General features: G+C 44.9%; 1 protein-coding gene across 1 annotated transcript in view; it reads right to left on the bottom strand.

Annotated features, from left to right (window-relative positions):
* LOC134200053 (uncharacterized) overlaps window positions 1-9,023 on the bottom strand; it is a 33,771-nt gene extending 24,748 nt beyond the window's left edge. Inside the window, exons 1-2 of the mRNA XM_062671979.1 lie at window positions 7,171-9,023; window positions 5,364-6,847 (exon numbers count right to left, since the gene is read on the bottom strand). Coding sequence (XP_062527963.1) covers window positions 5,364-6,847; window positions 7,171-9,023 — 3,337 coding nt within the window. The remainder of the gene's footprint in view (window positions 1-5,363; window positions 6,848-7,170) is intronic.
* Between the last annotated feature and the right edge of the window lie 9,809 nt (window positions 9,024-18,832).

Genomic DNA, 18,832 nt, shown 5'->3' with positions numbered 1-18,832 from the left:
AAGAATTTAATATAAAACGAAATGAAAACAAGTTTCCCGGGTCTAAGTCTTATAACGTGGATTATCTCAAAGAATCCATAAGGCGGCGTAATCTCTGCTTAATGAAGTTATCCAACACTTTTCTCTTTTGTATCTTATTTGATCTTGCAAATAATGATGGGTTTAATTCCATCTTACAATAATTTTTTTTTTCCATTGTCATCTTCATTATTAGTATAATCACCACTTCATATTTTGTTGGTCATAAACTTCCCTGCTAAATAAAAAATTACTTGCTTAAAGTCTATACATTTCGGTTCTGTTCGCTTATATGACTTTGAAACTATTTATTTTTTTATTGATTTACGTGCGTAGTTTTTTTAATATTTCCTTCATTTCGTCTTGACCTTAACTTACATATGTGGCACTTATATCGGGATACAATATTATTTGTTTATTATTTCAATTATCATTAAGCACACTAGTTAATGTTCAAATTTTAATTTTTATCAGGATAATTTCCAACAATAAACACAATAGAGTCACAATCCAATAAGAGACGAAATTTTTTAGAGTTTCTGAAGCGGAAACCAATGTTCTGAACTAACTTTAAGAATTGATGACGATTTCAAGTAAATTATTTGATTAATGAATGAGATAGTCTTCTAAATAGGTTTAAATTGCAATCAATTTGTAACAATATGATAGAATTCGCTCGGTCAACTCTAATTGACTAAGTGTATAATTCAATAAACAATATAAACTAAATGACATACTTACAAAATCACAGTACAAAAAATCCCCAATTAAAACACAAATTCTCCAAATTGATGGTCCAATTAAGTCTCTTCAAAGAAAACTGCATTACATCCCTTGTTGCTGATGTTATTAATGGAAACTTAACGTAATTTTTATGAATAATAATAATTACTAGAGGTCCCGCAGTAGTCGAAATTCGACTATACTTAATTGGAATTGTAAGTTTGTACACTATTATCATTGTATTTTATACTTCTATAATTACAAATTTCGCCAAGGCTACACTATAAAAAATATTAATAAAGACAAACAATATTTAATCTATTCTCAATTTGACAACAGACGCCAAGAACAAAAGTTTGACAATAAATAGTATGCATGCGTGTGTGCGTCAAATACATGGTATGTAGTGTGTGTAATGTTTTTTTTATTGATTTAATGTATCTTTTATGCATAATTTTTAAAAAATATTAGCATTGTGCACTTCTTCTCTATATTCTCCTTAAGTGTGCAAAATTTCATACTCCTCCGTCCGCGCAATTTTCGTAAAAAGGGATACAAAGTTTTTGCTTCACGTATTAATATATAGATTCTTCAAGATGTTACAAAATACCAAACTCTAAATACTACAATTTTTACGCTTAAAAATACATTCGACTGGTTTTGTACCTTGAATGGACAACGAAATATCTGCATCCTCTATGATCATATTTATGAGAGGAACTACATTTTAGGAATTAACTAGAAACTTATGTAGGAAATCAATTGAAGATACTGCTACTATCAGTACGGTTGGTTATCTGCGCTTTGCTGCTATTAACTAGAACATTAACAGCGTTAGAACTAGTAGCCTCCAAGACTACTTAGAATTGATTAAGTAGATTCATCAGGATGTGTCTGAGGCGTTGATGGTTTGTCGCTGCTGTTCAGGATTGTACTTAGCAGCGACAACGACGAGGTGTTTTATCGTGTCACATTTTTCTCATAAAACAACACTCTAACGCGGTCCTAATTTCGTAACCTACAGATATATTTAGGCATGTATATCTACAGCTACTATCCGCAATTAAAATGTGCAAATTGAGGTTAAATATCTAAAAATATATAGAGCATTATTACCAAATTCACCCACTAATATTATATGTACTTATTATAACTTTCTACTTTTATATTCTGTTAACGATGTTTGAATTAGATAAACAAGGATCTTAATACCATAAAACCAATTCTGATTGGTTCATTTATAAGGCAGCAATAAACGCGTCATCAAATTTTAGTATTGTTTTTAATAATTGAATAATATCATTCACGAAATAGATTAGGTTTCCGACCAACATTCCTTGGGCTTGTCATGAAGTAACCCTAATATTTTTGCTGCCCGAGTTCGTAGGCGAGATAAATGTAACATGCCAATAGTCTTTCAAATAGGGCATCCTACGGATTTTCACGTAATCACACCTACGCCTTCCCCGTTATTTATCTAATGTAATTTGTGTTACGTGAGAAGGACTTTTTCACGACCACTCATGTTTTACTTTTGTAAAGTAGAGAACAAGGAAACGGTATAGACGTAAGTCTGTTCACACCGGTAATTACCCATTTCTTGCCTTGCCTAGACACTTGGCTATTTCTGCCACAAAGTAATCACTTTGAATAGAACTGTAGTTGTACTACTAAGAAAATAAAATAATCAAACTTGATTACAAATTTCTCGGGCTCTGACTTAATCTTCTTCTTTGTCTCCACCTCATCCCACTATGTGGAGTCGGCACAACGAATTATTCTATTCCATTCTCTTCTATCAGCCGTCATCTCAACACTCAGTCCTCTCTCTCTCATATCGTCATTCACACACTCCATCCATGTCTTCTTCGGTCTACCTCTCTATCATTCACTACCATTTCCATACATCTCCTAGTCACATGCATCTCTTCTCTACGCATCACGTATCCATACCTCGCTAACCGTCCACTTGTTAGGCTCTGACTTAATGAATAATTGAAAATAACCATTCGTGTTGAAGCGATGCACCGGTGTTCGAATCCCGTAGGCGGGTACCAATTTTTGTAATGAAATACGTACTCAACTAATGTTCACGATTGACTTCCACGGTGAAGGAATAATATCGTGTAATAAAATTGAAACCCGCAAAATTATAATTTGCGTAATTACTGGTGGGACCTCTTGTGAGTCCGCGCGGATGGGTACCACCACCCTGCCTATTTCTGCCGTGAAGCAATAATGCGTTTCGGTTTGAAGGGTGGGGCAGCCGTTGTAACTATACTGAGACCTTAGAACTTATATCTCAAGGTGGGTGGCGCATTTACGATGTGGATGTCTATGGGCTCCAGTAACCACTAAACATCAGGTGGGCTGTGAGCTCGTCCACCCATGTAAGCAATAAAAAAAAAAAAGATTATACATATTAACTGCTATTTGCCGTTATATATACTTATATATCTTGATATATCCACAAGTATGTTTAGATCGTTCACACTTCTTTATTCGTATTAAGCTGATAACGTGAAACGTGTAAATGTTTGAAATTTATTTAGCAACGAAGGACACACAATTAATAAGGAACAGGACAATCTGATGTACGGTAGCGTTTTTTTTTTTTTTTGTAATAATATATTTATTTTAAAAGTTGGTTTGCATTTTTTATATATATATATATATTTTTTTTTTTTTTTTTTTTTTTTAACGCTGGGGAATCCATTTACGGATACCCGGTCGAGGGGGGTAACGGACCGGGTTATGTCGGACTCCGGCGCCTCCTGAGAGGAAGAAGGGGAGAAGAGAAGAGCCGAGGTCCTTCACCTCCCCCAATTTCTCACAGGAGACTACGCCTTGAAAAAGGCGCGCGAAGCACTTGCCCCGCAGAACGACTACCGACTAAACCCCATCGAGCCCCACCACTCCGACTCCACGAAACCCACGGTACCGCACAGTGCGCGCCGAAGGCTCGCCGTCGCCGGTACCCATCCTGTTAATAGGACGGCACTCCATCCCCGGGAAAATCCCGCAGGACGTCGTCTCGGAGACACACCGTGAGCGGCGCACAGGAGCCACCTTGCGCCGCCTCACCACCGGACCAACAGCCAAGTACCGGGCACCCCCGCACCCGGCACCCGACAGCCCCTACGGGAGATGAACGGGAGCTTCGCGCCCGTGCCGCCCACTCCGCCTTCTTCGCTGTGAAGCCGAAGAGGGATCCCACTCTCTTTCGCGCTCCTCAGCCTCACGGAACGCCATGACCAGGTCGCAAAACCTGGTCATGGCCTCCCAAGAATTCTGGTCCTCTAGCATGCGGGCGATGACAGCCCGCAAGGAGAGGTCTCTCCCCAGCACCGCGATGAGGTCTCGCCGCGAGCGCTCCCAACGCGGGCACGCTTCGAGTGCATGCTGAGCGTCATCGTCCGGATGCCCGCACTGGTGGCAACCCGGATGTGGCTCTCTCCTGCAGACCTTCCACAGGTACCTCCCGAAGCAACCATGCCCCGAGAGGACCTGCGTTAAGTGGAAGGAGAGCACGCCGTGTCGTCTATCTGACCATGCCTCCAGCACGGGCACCAGGGCCTCGAGGGTGCGTCGGCGAGTGACTGACGTTTGGCCAAGCTCCTCCAGCAACCGCTCCCTCCACTTGGCGTACGCCAGATGACGCGCAGCACGCCTCCACCGACCGACAGCCGACGGGCCGGGCGTCCGTCCCCGACTCAGGGACTGTGTTCTGCGCCGGTATACCGCAGCTGCTACCTCAGCCTCGAGATCCCAAGGAAGGGAACCGGCGAGGGCGCAGGCGACCTCCCGGGAGATCGTACGGTACCCCCTGATGACTCTCACCGCGAGCACCCGCTGCGCTCGTAGCAGCAAAGCTGCATTGCGCGCAGAGAGTGCGGGCGACCACACGGGAGCGCCGTACAAAGCCATACTGCGCACGACCCCCAGGTACAGACGCCGGACGCCGGCGCTGCAACCACCGACGTTGGGGAGAAGACGGGCTAGTGCGCCCGCCATCCCCAGCAGCTTCGGGACTAACTCACCAAAGTGGTGGTCGAAGCGCCATCGACTGTCCAGCACAAGGCCCAAATATTTGAGCTTCGGCTGGACAGCGATCGATACTCCGCCGACTATGAGATTCGCTCCCGGAGGAGGTCCCCTCCGGACTGGGTGAAAGCACACCGCTTCGGACTTGCGGAGGGCCACCTCAAGACCTAATCTCCGAATGCGACTAACGACGGTGGAAACCGCCGCCGTCGCAAGGATCGCTGCGGCTCTGTAGTCGGCTCCGCGGGCCGTCACCAGCGTGTCGTCGGCATAGCACACTACGTCGACGCCACGCAGGCTAGCACCGCGCAGGACCCAGTCGAAACCGATGTCCCACAGGAGTGGTCCCAGTACCGACCCCTGCGGGACCCCGCACGACACCGCTTTCCGTCCCCACCCCCTCCTCTCGGGGAAGACTACATTTCGCCCTGAGAGGTAATCCTCTATCAGGGTCCGGAGACTAGGGGGGACGCGGTGAAACCGGAGCGATTCCACGATCGTGCTCCAAGGGATCGTGTTGAAGGCGTTGGCGATATCAATCGACACAGCCAACAACACGCCCCCCTCGGAGCACGCACGATCGGAGAGGTGGCGGACGCGCAAGACCGCGTCCATGGTGGAGCGACCTCTCCGGAAACCATATTGGTTAGGAGCCAGGTCAGGCCCAACGCTTTCGAGGTGCTGGACGAGGCGACTGGCGACGATGCGCTCGAGGAGCTTGCCAGCCTCGTCCAGCACGACGATTGGGCGGTACCCGCTTGGCTCGTCACGTGGCCGGCCTTCCTTAGGAATAAGGACAAGCCGACCAGTCTTCCATGGCTCTGGGAACCTGCCCTCACGGAGACACCTGCTGAATAGCCCTTGGAGGGCAGGCCCCAAGCCGTCACCTGTCAAGGCGAGCGCCCACGCTTGGGACGAGATCCCATCGGGACCGGGTGCCGTGCGCTTAGCCCGCATCCTCTGCACAGCCAAATCGAACTCCACCTGGGAGACGTCCTCAAGCTCTTCGCTATCAGCAATCCGCGCCATTGTCATCACAGGGGGGACGAAGGCCGTCCCGGATAAATCGGGAAACAGACCCCCGACTACCCGCTGCAACGTTTCCGGCGGCAGGGTGCTGGTTGCGGGAGGAGCCCAACGGCGAAGCGCATTACGCGCCAGCCTGTAGGGCCGCCCCCACGGGTCACGGTCCAGCGAGGCCAGTAGGTCGTTCCAGGCGGCCTCCTTCGCCTCCCCGATAGCCAAGCGCAGGGTTCTTATCGCCGTCCTGTACACTTCGTACAGGCGGTCCTCCTCGTTGGGGTCCCGGCGCGTTCTTCGTCGTCGATATCGCTGGTATGTGCGACGACTAATATCGCATAGCCGGCGCTGGCTGGCGATCTCCTCGGTCCACCAATGAACTTGGCGCTTAGGAGCGAGAGCTCTCACGCGAGGCATAGCAGCGTCACACACCCGTGACATTGCCTCGCGCAGACGCTCCACCCCCTCGCACACGTCTGCTGGCTCGCCAAGCGAGTCAAGACGCCACGCCTGCACTATGGCCGCCTCACGCAACCGCTCGATGTTGAGGCGCTTCTGGGCCCAACGAGGACCCCTAGCGCTGCCACTGATGGGCAAGGAAAAGCCCCGAACAGAACCCACCGGGGTCGCGGCGACACTGAATCGGATGTAACGGTGGTCGGAGAGGGTCTCCTCGCCAACCATCACCGCCCAACCGCGTACGCGATATGCGACGTCAGGCGTGGCGAATGTAACGTCCACCACGGACCCGCCCAAACGTCGCACGCATGTGAGTTCCGTACCGCGATTGAGGATGAGGAGACCGCTTCCGACCAGCCACTCCTCCACCGCTCTACCTCTGGGGCACGTCCTAGAGGAACCCCAAGACAATGACTTGGCATTTAGGTCACCTAGAACGAGAATCCGTCGGAAGTGCGACCTTCCAACGACGCGGCTGAGCTCGCTGAGGAAAACCTCAAACTCGGCGAGCGTCCTGTTTGGGGAAAAGTACACTCCCAACACGAATATCTCGGCCCAGAGGACGGCAACGAAGCCGCGACCTCTTTCAACAACGGCAAACGTAGGCGGAGCACCCACACAACAACGCCGGATGATTGCCACTCGGCCCTCCAAATCGGCCGCCCAATCGGGGCTCGAAGGGACCCGATACGGCTCGGCGACCACCGCAAGATGGGTCAACCCCTCCGCCATGCTCTGAAACAAAAGGTCCTGAGCTCTGGCGCAATGGTTGAGATTCCCCTGCAGGAATCGAAGGACACCTGTCATAGCAGGACGCCATTCGATGTCTCCATAGCCGTACCGGGCTGCCTCCGTGCATTTTCAAGTGCAGCGGAAGTTCCTCTTCTAAGTCTCGGTCTCGGGGACTTGGCACAAGCCTTGCTCCCGGAGACATGGTCCGCCGGTCTGCCGGCAGCGGTACATACAGCGCAGTGTGGTGCAAGAGAGCAGCCGGCCGCTACGTGGCCGGTCTGGCCGCACCGATAACAATCCCGGCTGCGGTCGACCGACGAAGGACATCGGGCGCTCACGTGCCCTAGCTCATGGCATCGGAAGCACTGTAGCTTCTTAGCCTCTAACAAACAAGCGCGGAGCACGCTCCAACCAACCCTCAGTTTTGGAACGGCGAGAACCTTCATCGTGGCAACGACGGGCAACCGGACCAATACTTGACCCATCCCGCCTGGGCCATACTTGATGTCTCCGATCTTCACCGCATCAGGAGCGCATTCGCCAATCCGGGCAAGCTCCGCGGTAAGTTCCTCCGGCATCAGGGAGTCGTCCAGTCCGCTGATGCGGATGGCTGCAGTCGTTACTGGCCTGGTCACTATGACCCCTTCTGCGGGCAGAACCTCACGAAGCTTTTGGGCCAGGAGATCGGCCTTGGCGCTCTGGTCTGCACCTTCCACTTCCAGCACCTTAGACCCAGTCACTGCAGACCGGATGCGCTGGATGGGTATTCCAAGTGCCCCAGGATCTACCTTGGCCCTCGCTTCGGCGAGTACAGTGCGGTACGTGAGTCCTCTTTCCACGGCCTCTGGTTGCAGCTTGAGGACAACGGCCTGAGTGCGTGGAGGGCGCAGCTTCTTCTCTTTCCTCTTTACAGAAGACCGGTCTTTCCTTTCCGCTTCAGCGATAGCTGCCGCTGGAACCGTCCTCACTGCTTCCTCCCTCGGTCGAGCACCCCTACGGGTGACCGTTGACCAGCTCTCGATCATGGAAGCTGGAGCCGGGAGGAAGGTGTGCGTTTCGGATGAAGCCGCTTGCGCGGTGACACTTCTCTTGGGGCCACGCATCCTCTTTTTCGCCAATGTCATCGGTGGCACTGATGACGGTGCCGCATCCGGTGCAGCGTCAACGACGACAGGGGGATTAGACGATTCTTCCCGGCTCCTCTGCTTGTCCGCCGCTAGCGGTGGTCGCATTCGGGGCTCCGGTAGAAGCCGTGCCTCCAGCCCTTCAAAGCGAGCGTCGAGCATAGTGCCGACAGCTCGCATAATGCGCTGTAGGCGCAACTCCTCCTCTTCCTCCTTGGTGTTCGGGGCCGGGGTCGCAGTCGATGTGGGCAACGCTAGCACCTGCGAAACCCTCGCCAACTCCCTTCTAACTTCATCGAGCTCCTTACGCAGTTGCAGGATCTCCTGCTCCTGCTTGACGTTGACCGCTCGCAGTCTCTTAGCCTCTTCGGCTGCGGTGTAGCCCACAAGGTCCTCCGTGGCCTCCTTGACAGTGACTGCCAACTCCTTCAGTGCACGCACGTACGTGCCCTTCGGGCTGCTGGATTTGGCGGCGACCATCAGGGCCACCTCTGCACTTTGATGGAGCCTACGCTCGGCATCGGGCTTAGGGACAGACCCTTCAGCCGCTCTCCTCTTGTGGCGTGTGGTGCGCGCGCTCTCAGTGAGCTCCTTCTCCTCTTTTTGTGCCTTGAGGTACGCTTGCCTGGCAGCGGCCATGCCAACGTACTGCCCTGTGGTCGCAGGGCGTCCCCGTCCACGCTTTGACGGCGTGACTGCTCTGGGCTTCACACCTGTCGGATCCTGAGCCTCCGAGCCGGAGCTGCTACTCAGCCCGTCCGAGCTTATATTGAGCACCCTTTTCCGTCGTCGTCGTGTCGGCGACGAATGGGTCGACGACTGGGCCGAACCAGCTGTGGCCATATCGTTGTCCGACACGACATCGGCTCTTAAGGAGCTTACTTCAGGGTCCTTCTCGGACATAATTTTCTTCTTTTGAACTCCGTCCTTCCCGGACCTGACGTCTAGGCAGTTTTTGCCCCCCCCAGAATACGCGGGGCAGCGTGCGTCCGACGAGTCGGCCACACGGAGGGATTCTCCTCCCGCTGAGCGGGAGGTACCCTCCTGGGGTAATAACTTTTTTAAACTGGCCATTACATAAATTTTTATTTATTTTTTTAACCCGGGGTACGATTCCCTGGGACACCCTAACGACTGGTCCCCCACCAGCCATTCATTCTCTCGCCGGGTGTCAGAGCTTAGAATTGGGTATGAGAGGGAAAGAAGATGAAAATAAAACCAAATAAAACAAAATAAAACCACAGGCGAAGAAGAATAGAAAAGCGTGTAAAATAAAACAATGAACGGAAACAAAAGAAGAGAAAGAGACAGGGTAAAACTTAAGATAAATAAAAATAACCAAGGGACAGTAAAAACAAAACAATAAAGTAACAAAGAAAAGGGAAAAAAGTGGAGGCCCACGCATCTCCAGAAGAACCACCCTTCAGCAGGTGAAGGGGGAGGAGAGCGTGTAGCCCCCGGTGCTGGTTTTGGTCCGCGTCGCTCAATCTCTCCCGCCGTAACACAACGGGAGAGAAGGAGCGATGCCCCTGTGACTATTGCCCAGAGGCCCGTGATCCGCCACCTACGGACGCGCCCGGTCGAAGTCCAGCAACTCCCCCGCAGACGAGACCCACAGCACGCAGAGTGCGCACCGCAAGCCCGTCCACGACCGGGTGGGCGCACAACTTGCGAATTCTAAAAAAAAAAAAAAAAATCGGTTGTCTGTAAAGTCGGTTTACTGACGATAGTGAAACGTCACAACGTCATAAGAAAATACGCCTCAGAGCAACGTAACGCCGCATGATCATGTTTTTTCGTGCATGCAGCCGGCTCCATCGAATTATAAGACGTTGTCACGTCAAAATGAATATTTATATTGAGGTTTGGCGTAAATTTGCAGCAGATCAGGGGAAAGGTCAATTGAGATCAAGCCGTTATTGGAACAGCTTTCCGCGTCCTTAAATTAGAGTTGATTTTGGTTTTGGAAATTGATTTATCAACTGCTCTATTGGGTTACATTTAGATTTTCAGTTGAATTTTTTATCGATTTGTTTTTCCTTCTTATGGTATTCCTGGTGCTTATAAAATATAGAATACATTAGTCTGGGACAGTTTAATTTAAACTAGAGGTCCCGCAGTAGTCGAAATTCGACTATAATTAATTGGAATTGTAAGTTTGTACACTATTATGATTGTATTTTATACTTCCATAATCACAAATTTCGCCAAGACTATACTATAAAAAATATTAACAAAGACAAACAATATTTAATCTGTTCTCAATTTGAGAACAGACGTCAAGAACAAAAGTTTGACAATAAATAGTATGCATGCGTGTGTGCGTCAAATACATGGTATGTAGTGTGTGTAATCTTTTCTTTATTGGTTTACTGTATCTTTTATGCATTATTTTAAAGAAATATAAGCATTGTGCACTTCTTCTCTATATTCTCTATACGTGTGGAAAATTTCATACTCCTCCGTACGCGCGATTTTCGTAAAAAGGGATACAAAGTTTTTGCTTCACGTATTATATATATAGATAATTTTAGAAAGAGCTTAGAAGCCTATAAATTTATACATTCAAAGAAAATGGATTCCATTCAGTTTCATAACCATTACGATATTAAAATTTATTAATGTGTTTACTCGCTTAACGCACCGCACAAAGCTACGGCCCTTAAATCTAAAGGCCGTAAGCACTTGGATGTACGGCATCCCTCCGACCCGATTACACAATTCATTCGTGTACAAAATACTAAAACGCGATCACGATAATAATACATTATCTTGACCCGAAAACGTTCCGAGAATGTTCCTAGTATAGTTCCGTACAATGAACTGCGTTATGGAATCGTAAATTAATAACTTGAATAGATTCTGACTTTACGTGTTCTGAGCTACTGAAGTTTTCTGAAGAAATAATTCAAATCAATACTGAAAATAATATTTCGTGAAAGAATAGAGACAGTGGCTTATAGATATCTATACATATCAATAATATTGGAATGTATGTTTGTAATATTGAAATAACCGCTTTTTACTACATGCATATGAATATATTATATACGGTACATACACCAAAATAGCATTTTTTACAATTTTTGTCTGTCTGTCTGTTTGTTCCGGCTAATCTCTGAAAAGGCTGGACCGATTTTGACGGGACTTTCACCGATAGGTAGCTGGTGATATAAGGAGTAAAGATAAAGGAGTAAAAAAAGTGTATGTGTCCGCTCCGACGCACGACTGGAGTTTACTGGATATAAAAAATTAAACGAAACAATACGAGAAATAGTTCTATATTACGACAACACGATACACTACAGATTATTAACAAATTAACGAGACACAAAACAAACGACTAACAAATATATGAAAATACAATAATGAGAGAAACGCGCGATCAGTACGAGGCTTTGTGGCGGACTGCCGGCGCAGGCGCATAACGCATTTCGTGTGACATGCTAGTACGATTTTGGTCCCCATAATTTTCATACCCCGGGCCTATATATGTAAATCGATTCTAAAGGAGTAAACTCCAAAAAGTATAAGGAGTAGGCTTTACTTTTTTTAGACTAGCTTCGCCCCGCGGCGTCACCCGCTGTACGACGGGACATAACATCGCGGGACTCAGCTATCAATAAAAAAATTTTATGTTTCCGAAGCGAAGCGAGGGCGGGTCACTAGTTTATAATGAGATGTAAAGAAGAAAAACAAAAATGTCCTGATACGTAAGGAAGCTGTTATATTCGGGTCACTGGATGAACTATGACGGAGATGACACAAACTATTAAATCCCGGAATCAAGTATCAACATCTACTACATATGTACCAATTGCCTAGGTCAATTTTATCTATTGATACAATTGCGAATTATCGTTATATTTGGTAAACAATTGACATCGCCCAAAACACGTCATTTCGGGTCTTCCCGATCCACTAGCTGTGCTTTTAGGTACCTCAAGCACCGGTCATCGTTCTCGTCGAACCCGTCGCTTGCGACGAAGGGCTCGGCGAGTAAACTAACCCATAGCCACAGCCCACTGAGTTTCTCGCCGGATCTTCTCAGTGGGTCGCGTTACCGATCCGGTGGTAGAGTCAGTGTTAGCAACTTCGCCAGGTTTGAGCTCCGTGAGCTTACCTACTCGTTCGCTAACGCTGATAAAGCCTCTCAAGGCTATCAACTTGGGTGAGAAAAAAAAACTTGTATTTCAAAATGGGTGGCAGTTTTTGTGTTAGAAGGTTACATTTACGCTCAGATGTAGCAACTATCAACTAGTCAATGGTCTGCGTGTACTCAAATGACTTTTCTTGACCTTTTATTTTGAAGTGGACAGTTAATTCGTCCACGCTTTTGTGGCACAGAAGTTACAACGCCACAACCGTGTACAGCTCGACCCTGGATATATTGTGTCGTCCACGTCTTATCTGAAACTACCTTAGCTATTTGGTATAAGTGATAGAAGATGTTCCGCGTTTCTATGATGGAAACGTATTTCCCTTAAGAACCTCTTTATGTTTTACTTTTTTTTTATTGCTTAGATGGGTGGACGAGCTCACAGCCCACCTGGTGTTAAGTGGTTACTGGAGCCCATAGTCATTTACAACGTAAATGTACCACCCACATTGAGATATAAGTTCTAAGGTCTCAGTATAATTACAACGGCTGCCCCACTCTTCAACCCGAAACTGATTACTACTTCACGGCAGAAACAGGCAGAGCGGTGGTACCTACCCGGGCGGACTCACAAGAGGTCCTACCACCAGTACTTAAATGAACATATTAAAAAAATAGCAATTGAAAACAGATATCGAAGGTGTTATACGTCTATTAAACTTAACAATATAACCACGTTAAGAGTATACGGTTTGAAACAACAAAAAACTCAAAATAATTCCATTAACGAGGCAGAAATCGTGAACATACAAAAAATATAGTCGTACATTCCACCAGCCTTTTTAATATCTGTTAATAAAAATTAAGCAGTAGTGAAAGTTTAGATGTACGAGGGCTGCACTAAAAGTATCGGGAATGGAATATTTCCACTGTTCCTGTCATATTAAAATCTTTTTAATTGAAAACTCCTTGGTTTTAAAAATCGAATACCATTTATTTATTTAAAAAAAGATTCTCGGTCTTGTCACGAGGTTTTGTCAAACTTGTTTAGTCGTTGAGAAAATGGAATTGACTCGAGAAAATTCAAGAGTGATGATTTATTATGACTTTCAAAGTGGTTTAACACAAAAACAGTGTGTTGACCGGATGATTTCTGCATTTGGTGATGAAGCCCCATCCAAAACCACAATTTATCGCTGGTTTGCTGAGTTTCAACGTGGACGTGTCTAGCTCAGTGATGATCCCCGTCAAGATCGTCCAAAAACTGCAGTCACCCAAGAAAACGTCGATGCTGTGCGTAAGCTGATTGAGGAAGATCGACATGTGACATACCGCGAAATTCAGGCAACTTTAGACATTGGCATGAGTCAAATACAAATAATCTTGCATGAACAATTAGGTGTAAAAAAGTTGTTTTTCCGATGGATACCGCATTCGCTCTGTGAAGAGCAAAAAGCGGTTCGCGTTACTTGGTGCGTCAGAACTCTCGAAAGATTCCACGCAGGATCCTCAAATGCTGTATATAACATTGTATCAGGTGACGAATCCTGGATATACGCGTACGAACCCGAAACAAAAAACCAGTCACGAGTTTGGGTGTTCGAAAATGAGTTAAAGCCAACAAAAATTGTTCGTTCACGAAGTGTTGCAAAAAAAATGGTGGCCACGTTTTTCTCCAAAACCGGCCATGTTACGACTATTCCTCTTGAGGGACAAATAACGGTTAATGCAGAATGGTATGCTAGCATTTGTTTGCCACAGGTCGTTTCTGAACTCCGTAAAGAGAACTGCAACCGCCGCATCATCCTCCATCACGACAATGCGAGTTCTCACATCGTGCACAGAACAAAAGAGTTTTTAGAGCAAGAAAACATAGAATTATTAGACCATCCGCCGTACAGCCCCGACCTAAGCCCTAATGATTTCTATACTTTCCCTAAAATAAAGAATAAATTGCGTGGACAGAGATTTTCATCACCTGAAGAAGCTGTGGACGCCTACAAAACGGCCATTTTGGAGACCCCAACTTCCGAATGGAATGATTGCTTCAATGATTGGTTCCATCGTATGGAAAAATGTGTCAAATTTCGCGGAGAATACCTCGAAAAGCAATAAATACATTTTTAAATAGTAACGTTGTGTCACTTCGTTAATTCCCGAAATTTTCAGTGCCGCCTAGGTACCTACCAAATTGAATTTACCCAAATCGCCTAATTCTATATTTTGTATCGTAGCTATAAAATGTTAACATCTGTTTTCAACGTAACCTTCTGTGACTAAGTATTTCGTACAAGCCCTTACTCCGCCCAATGCCTCTAAATCTAGTTAACAGTTATCTTAAAGATAATGCGGTGCCATTGGTAGCTTCGTATAGACTTTTTAGAATTAGTTAGTCAAATAAACACTGGATAATCTGTCAATGGAAGGTCCATTTCAAATGTCATTACTTAATTACAAGTTTATTATTAGTAATCTCTACAGATTACGATATTAGTAGACGATACTAGTAATCTCTACAGATAACTAATATCAAACCCGTTTTTTTTCTTTTCGAATTAAAATTTATATTTATTTTATAACGCTATCTTATTATTAAATGCTTTTATTCTTGTAAGACGTAAGGCGAGTCTGTAACTAATGCTTTGAAAAAGTGAATAGCTAATTGAATATTTACGAATACCATATATAATGCATCTTATATCAGAGCTGATTTTTAATTAATTATAATAAAAAATAGATTTTAAATATTTAGTTGAGTGGTGGAATTTTTTGGATGGAGTTTTTATTGTTATGAGTCGTGATCTAAGTGACATTGATTTTTACTTTTCCTCAATGAATTAGTAGAAAAGTCATTAATCTCAATATATGTTTTACACGGAGCAAATTTTAGTTGTACTTCGTATAGAACATGGAACCTGTTCTGACTAATTTAAAATTGCGTAAACGAAAATTTACGCAATATCACTACATAGTATAAAACAAAGTCGCTTTCTCTGTCCCTATGTATGCTTAAATCTTTAAAACTTCGCAACGGATTTTGATGCGGTTTAATTTAATAGATAGAGTGATTGAAGAAGAAGATTTATATGTATAACAATATCCATTAAATAGTGGAGAAATCAATAATAAATTACAGTTTCCGAAGCGAGGGCGGGTCGCTAGTACATGTTACAAAACAAATATTGTTAAACGAAATGCCACTGAAGGAACTCCGTTGATAGATTTAATGTTGGATTTGCAAGAGGCTTAGATCAAGAGCATAATAAGTTCATAATTGAACAAAGGAAATAAAAAATAAAATTTCATTACATTACATTCAATTACATTTATTACATACATACAATTACGTAATTACATTCAATTATATTAGTTTGAATTGGCTATTATATTGACCATACAAAGCTACACTAAATCACTAAAATATCTTTATTTGTTTATAAGCAATGTAAATAATGATGACGTCACTTAACCACACTATATTTTGTAACGTCAAAAAGTGAGTTTATAACATTGTCTTTCACGTCATTCTACAGAGAGCCTACATCATAAATTATAAAAAACAAGTCGAGACCGTGAACTTTCGGTTTTTTCCTCAAAATTCACTGTTAATCACTTACAGTATCGGGTCCCATGTCGGTATCAAACTAACGGTCATCAATCATAGCTTTAGAAAGCATGATTCATCCCGCCCTACTCGGGGTAGAGCGCCCGGAACGACTACAAGCAAATATGAGCTCAGTCCTTTCATGGATAAGTACTAAAATCATGTGTTGTGTAAGGCAATTATGTTTATGATCTTTCAGTTTTATTATACGGGCCCTTAGCGAAATGATGGCATGTTTCCCTTGATATATTATAAACAAACGCTTGAGCTGTAGTTATTCGAATTAGATGTAGATGCTTATGAAATACGTTCATCAAATTTCGCTTAGGAAGGGTTATTTTTCTTAACAATTTTCCACAATATAAGAAGGTTCTCTCCACTATAATTTACTTAACTCAAACTATACTGTACCAAGGGTCATTTTAAGAATCGATTCTGAAGTTATAGAGTTTCTATTCGTACATTGTTCAAATCAACAATTGCATATCTGGATACCTGCAGGAAATTAACGGTGGTGTCGTGCTCATAACAACTAATAAATTCAGTTAGTGATTACGATTATGTGTAAGTAAATATGTCAAATTCTTAATGGAAATTGTAAGGAAATCTATTTACTTATATATATATGACGGAGGAGAAACGCTGAAGGAATGTTTTTAAAAAGTGTGACGTCAGCATTGTTGACGTCACGGTCTTTAAGTTCTCGATGATGACTCATATTTGGGCTTCCAAAACAAAACTTCACGAGAACTGCGTATATTGCACGAGAAGCATAACAACGTTACAGAGAGATCCGTACTGTACTACGGCTCGGACACGAATGAATAAACGCTAGACAGCACGGCCGTATTTATAGGACTTCGTACACGTCAGCGTGTTTACAAGTATTAAACACGTGAGCGTGTTTACAAGATTTTAAAGTATTGAAATTACAATAAAAGGGACTGTTTAACATCAATTTCTTATCACAGAGTAATTAGTTGATGATCAGTAGGTAAATAGTCATATTTGCGCCGACACGGCCATACTGACAGGCGGTGCGTGCTCTGCACCGGCCTCGTTGATTCTCGTAGGTTTTTCTTTGATTCTCATTGACCTGCAGGAATAAAAAGTTTCTCTGAGTAGCGCATCTGTTATACTTGCGTTACTTGTAACTATGTAGGTTTGAGACTTATTAATGCGATTTGATTGTAGGGTTCTCGGAGGGTATCGTAGGGTTCTCGGAGGGTATCGTAGGGTTCTCGGAGGGTATCGTAGGGTTCTCGTAGAATTCTCGGAGGGTATCGTAGGGTTCTCGTAGAGTTCTCGGCGGTTCTCGTAGAGTTCTCGGCGGTTCTCGTAGAGTTCTCGGCGGTTCTCGTAGAGTTCTCGGCGGTTCTCGTAGAGTTCTCGGCGGTTCTCGTAGAGTTCTCGGCGGTTCTCGTAGAGTTCTCGGCGGTTCTCGTAGAGTTCTCGGCGGTTCTCGTAGAGTTCTCGGCGGTTCTCGTAGAGTTCTCGGCGGTTCTCGTAGAGTTCTCGGCGGTTCTCGTAGATATATTTAAGGTGTTCGGATAAGGATGTTGTGTAGTGTGATGTTTTGGCGTACACTGTGGTACTTATGTAGTGGGCGTACACTGTGGTACTTATGTAGTGGGCGTACACTGTGGTACTTATGTAGTGGGCGTACACTGTGGTACTTATGTAGTGGGCGTACACTGTGGTACTTATGTAGTGGGCGTACACTGTGGTACTTATGTAGTGGGCGTACACTGTGGTACTTATGTAGTGGGCGTACACTGTGGTACTTATGTAGTGGGCGTACACTGTGGTACTTATGTAGTGGGCGTACACTGTGGTACTTATGTAGTGGGCGTACACTGTGGTACTTATGTAGTGGGCGTACACTGTGGTACTTATGTAGTGGGCGTACACTGTGGTACTTATGTAGTGGGCGTACACTGTGGTACTTATGTAGTGGGCGTACACTGTGGTACTTATGTAGTGGGCGTACACTGTGGTACTTATGTAGTGGGCGTACACTGTGGTACTTACGTAGTGGGCGTACACTGTGGTACTTACGTAGTGGGCGTACACTGTGGTACTTATGCAGTGGGCGTACGCTGTGGTAATCAAAAATAAAAACTTATCTTTGAGTGTTGATTTTGTTGCTCGACCATGCTGATTTGTGAAGTAGATGTATAAGCTCATCGGCTGTTGCTGGGGGGTAGTCTTCTTCCGCCGATATGGTTAAATGGTCTCCAGGTTGTTGCTGAGCGGAGGCGGCATGTGATCCCACTTCTGATGACGGAGGAGAAACGCTGAAGGAATGTTTTTAAAAAGTGTGACGTCAGCATTGTTGACGTCACGGTCTTTAAGTTCTCGATGATGACTCATATTTGGGCTTCCAAAACAAAACTTCACGAGAACTGCGTATATTGCACGAGAAGCATAACAACGTTACAGAGAGATCCGTACTGTACTACGGCTCGGACACGAATGAATAAACGCTAGACAGCACGGCCGTATTTATAGGACTTCGTACACGTCAGCGTGTTTACAAGTATTAAACACGTGAGCGTGTTTACAAGATTTTAAAGTATTGAAATTACAATAAAAGGGACTGTTTAACATCAATTTCTTATCACAGAGTAATTAGTTGATGATCAGTAGGTAAATAGTCATATTTGCGCCGACATATATATAAAAATTGCAGTTCGTTAGTCTCGCTAAAACTCGAGAACGGCTGGACCGATTTGGCATATTTTTGTTTTGAATTATTTGTGGAAGTCCAGAGAAGGTTTAAAAGGTAGATAAATATGAAAATGCTCGGAATTAAATAAAATAACAATTTTGTTTTTCCTTTGATGTGTCTCCCGTCGGACGGATTTCATTTGTTTGTTTTAAGTTTATTTTATACAGAAGTTTAGATCTTTTATTTATCGATTGAGGCACTACGAAGTCTGCCGGGTCAGCTAGTTATAAATATAATGATGGTCCGTCACAAAGAAGCGTGGATGAAACTTTTTGCTA

The sequence above is a fragment of the Bombyx mori genome, chromosome 14 (assembly GCF_030269925.1).
Source record: "Bombyx mori chromosome 14, ASM3026992v2".
In the NCBI taxonomy this organism is placed as follows: Eukaryota; Metazoa; Arthropoda; class Insecta; order Lepidoptera; family Bombycidae; genus Bombyx; species Bombyx mori.
The sequence above is the reverse complement of the archived record's forward strand: the minus strand, read 5'-3'. Positions and strand labels throughout refer to the sequence as shown.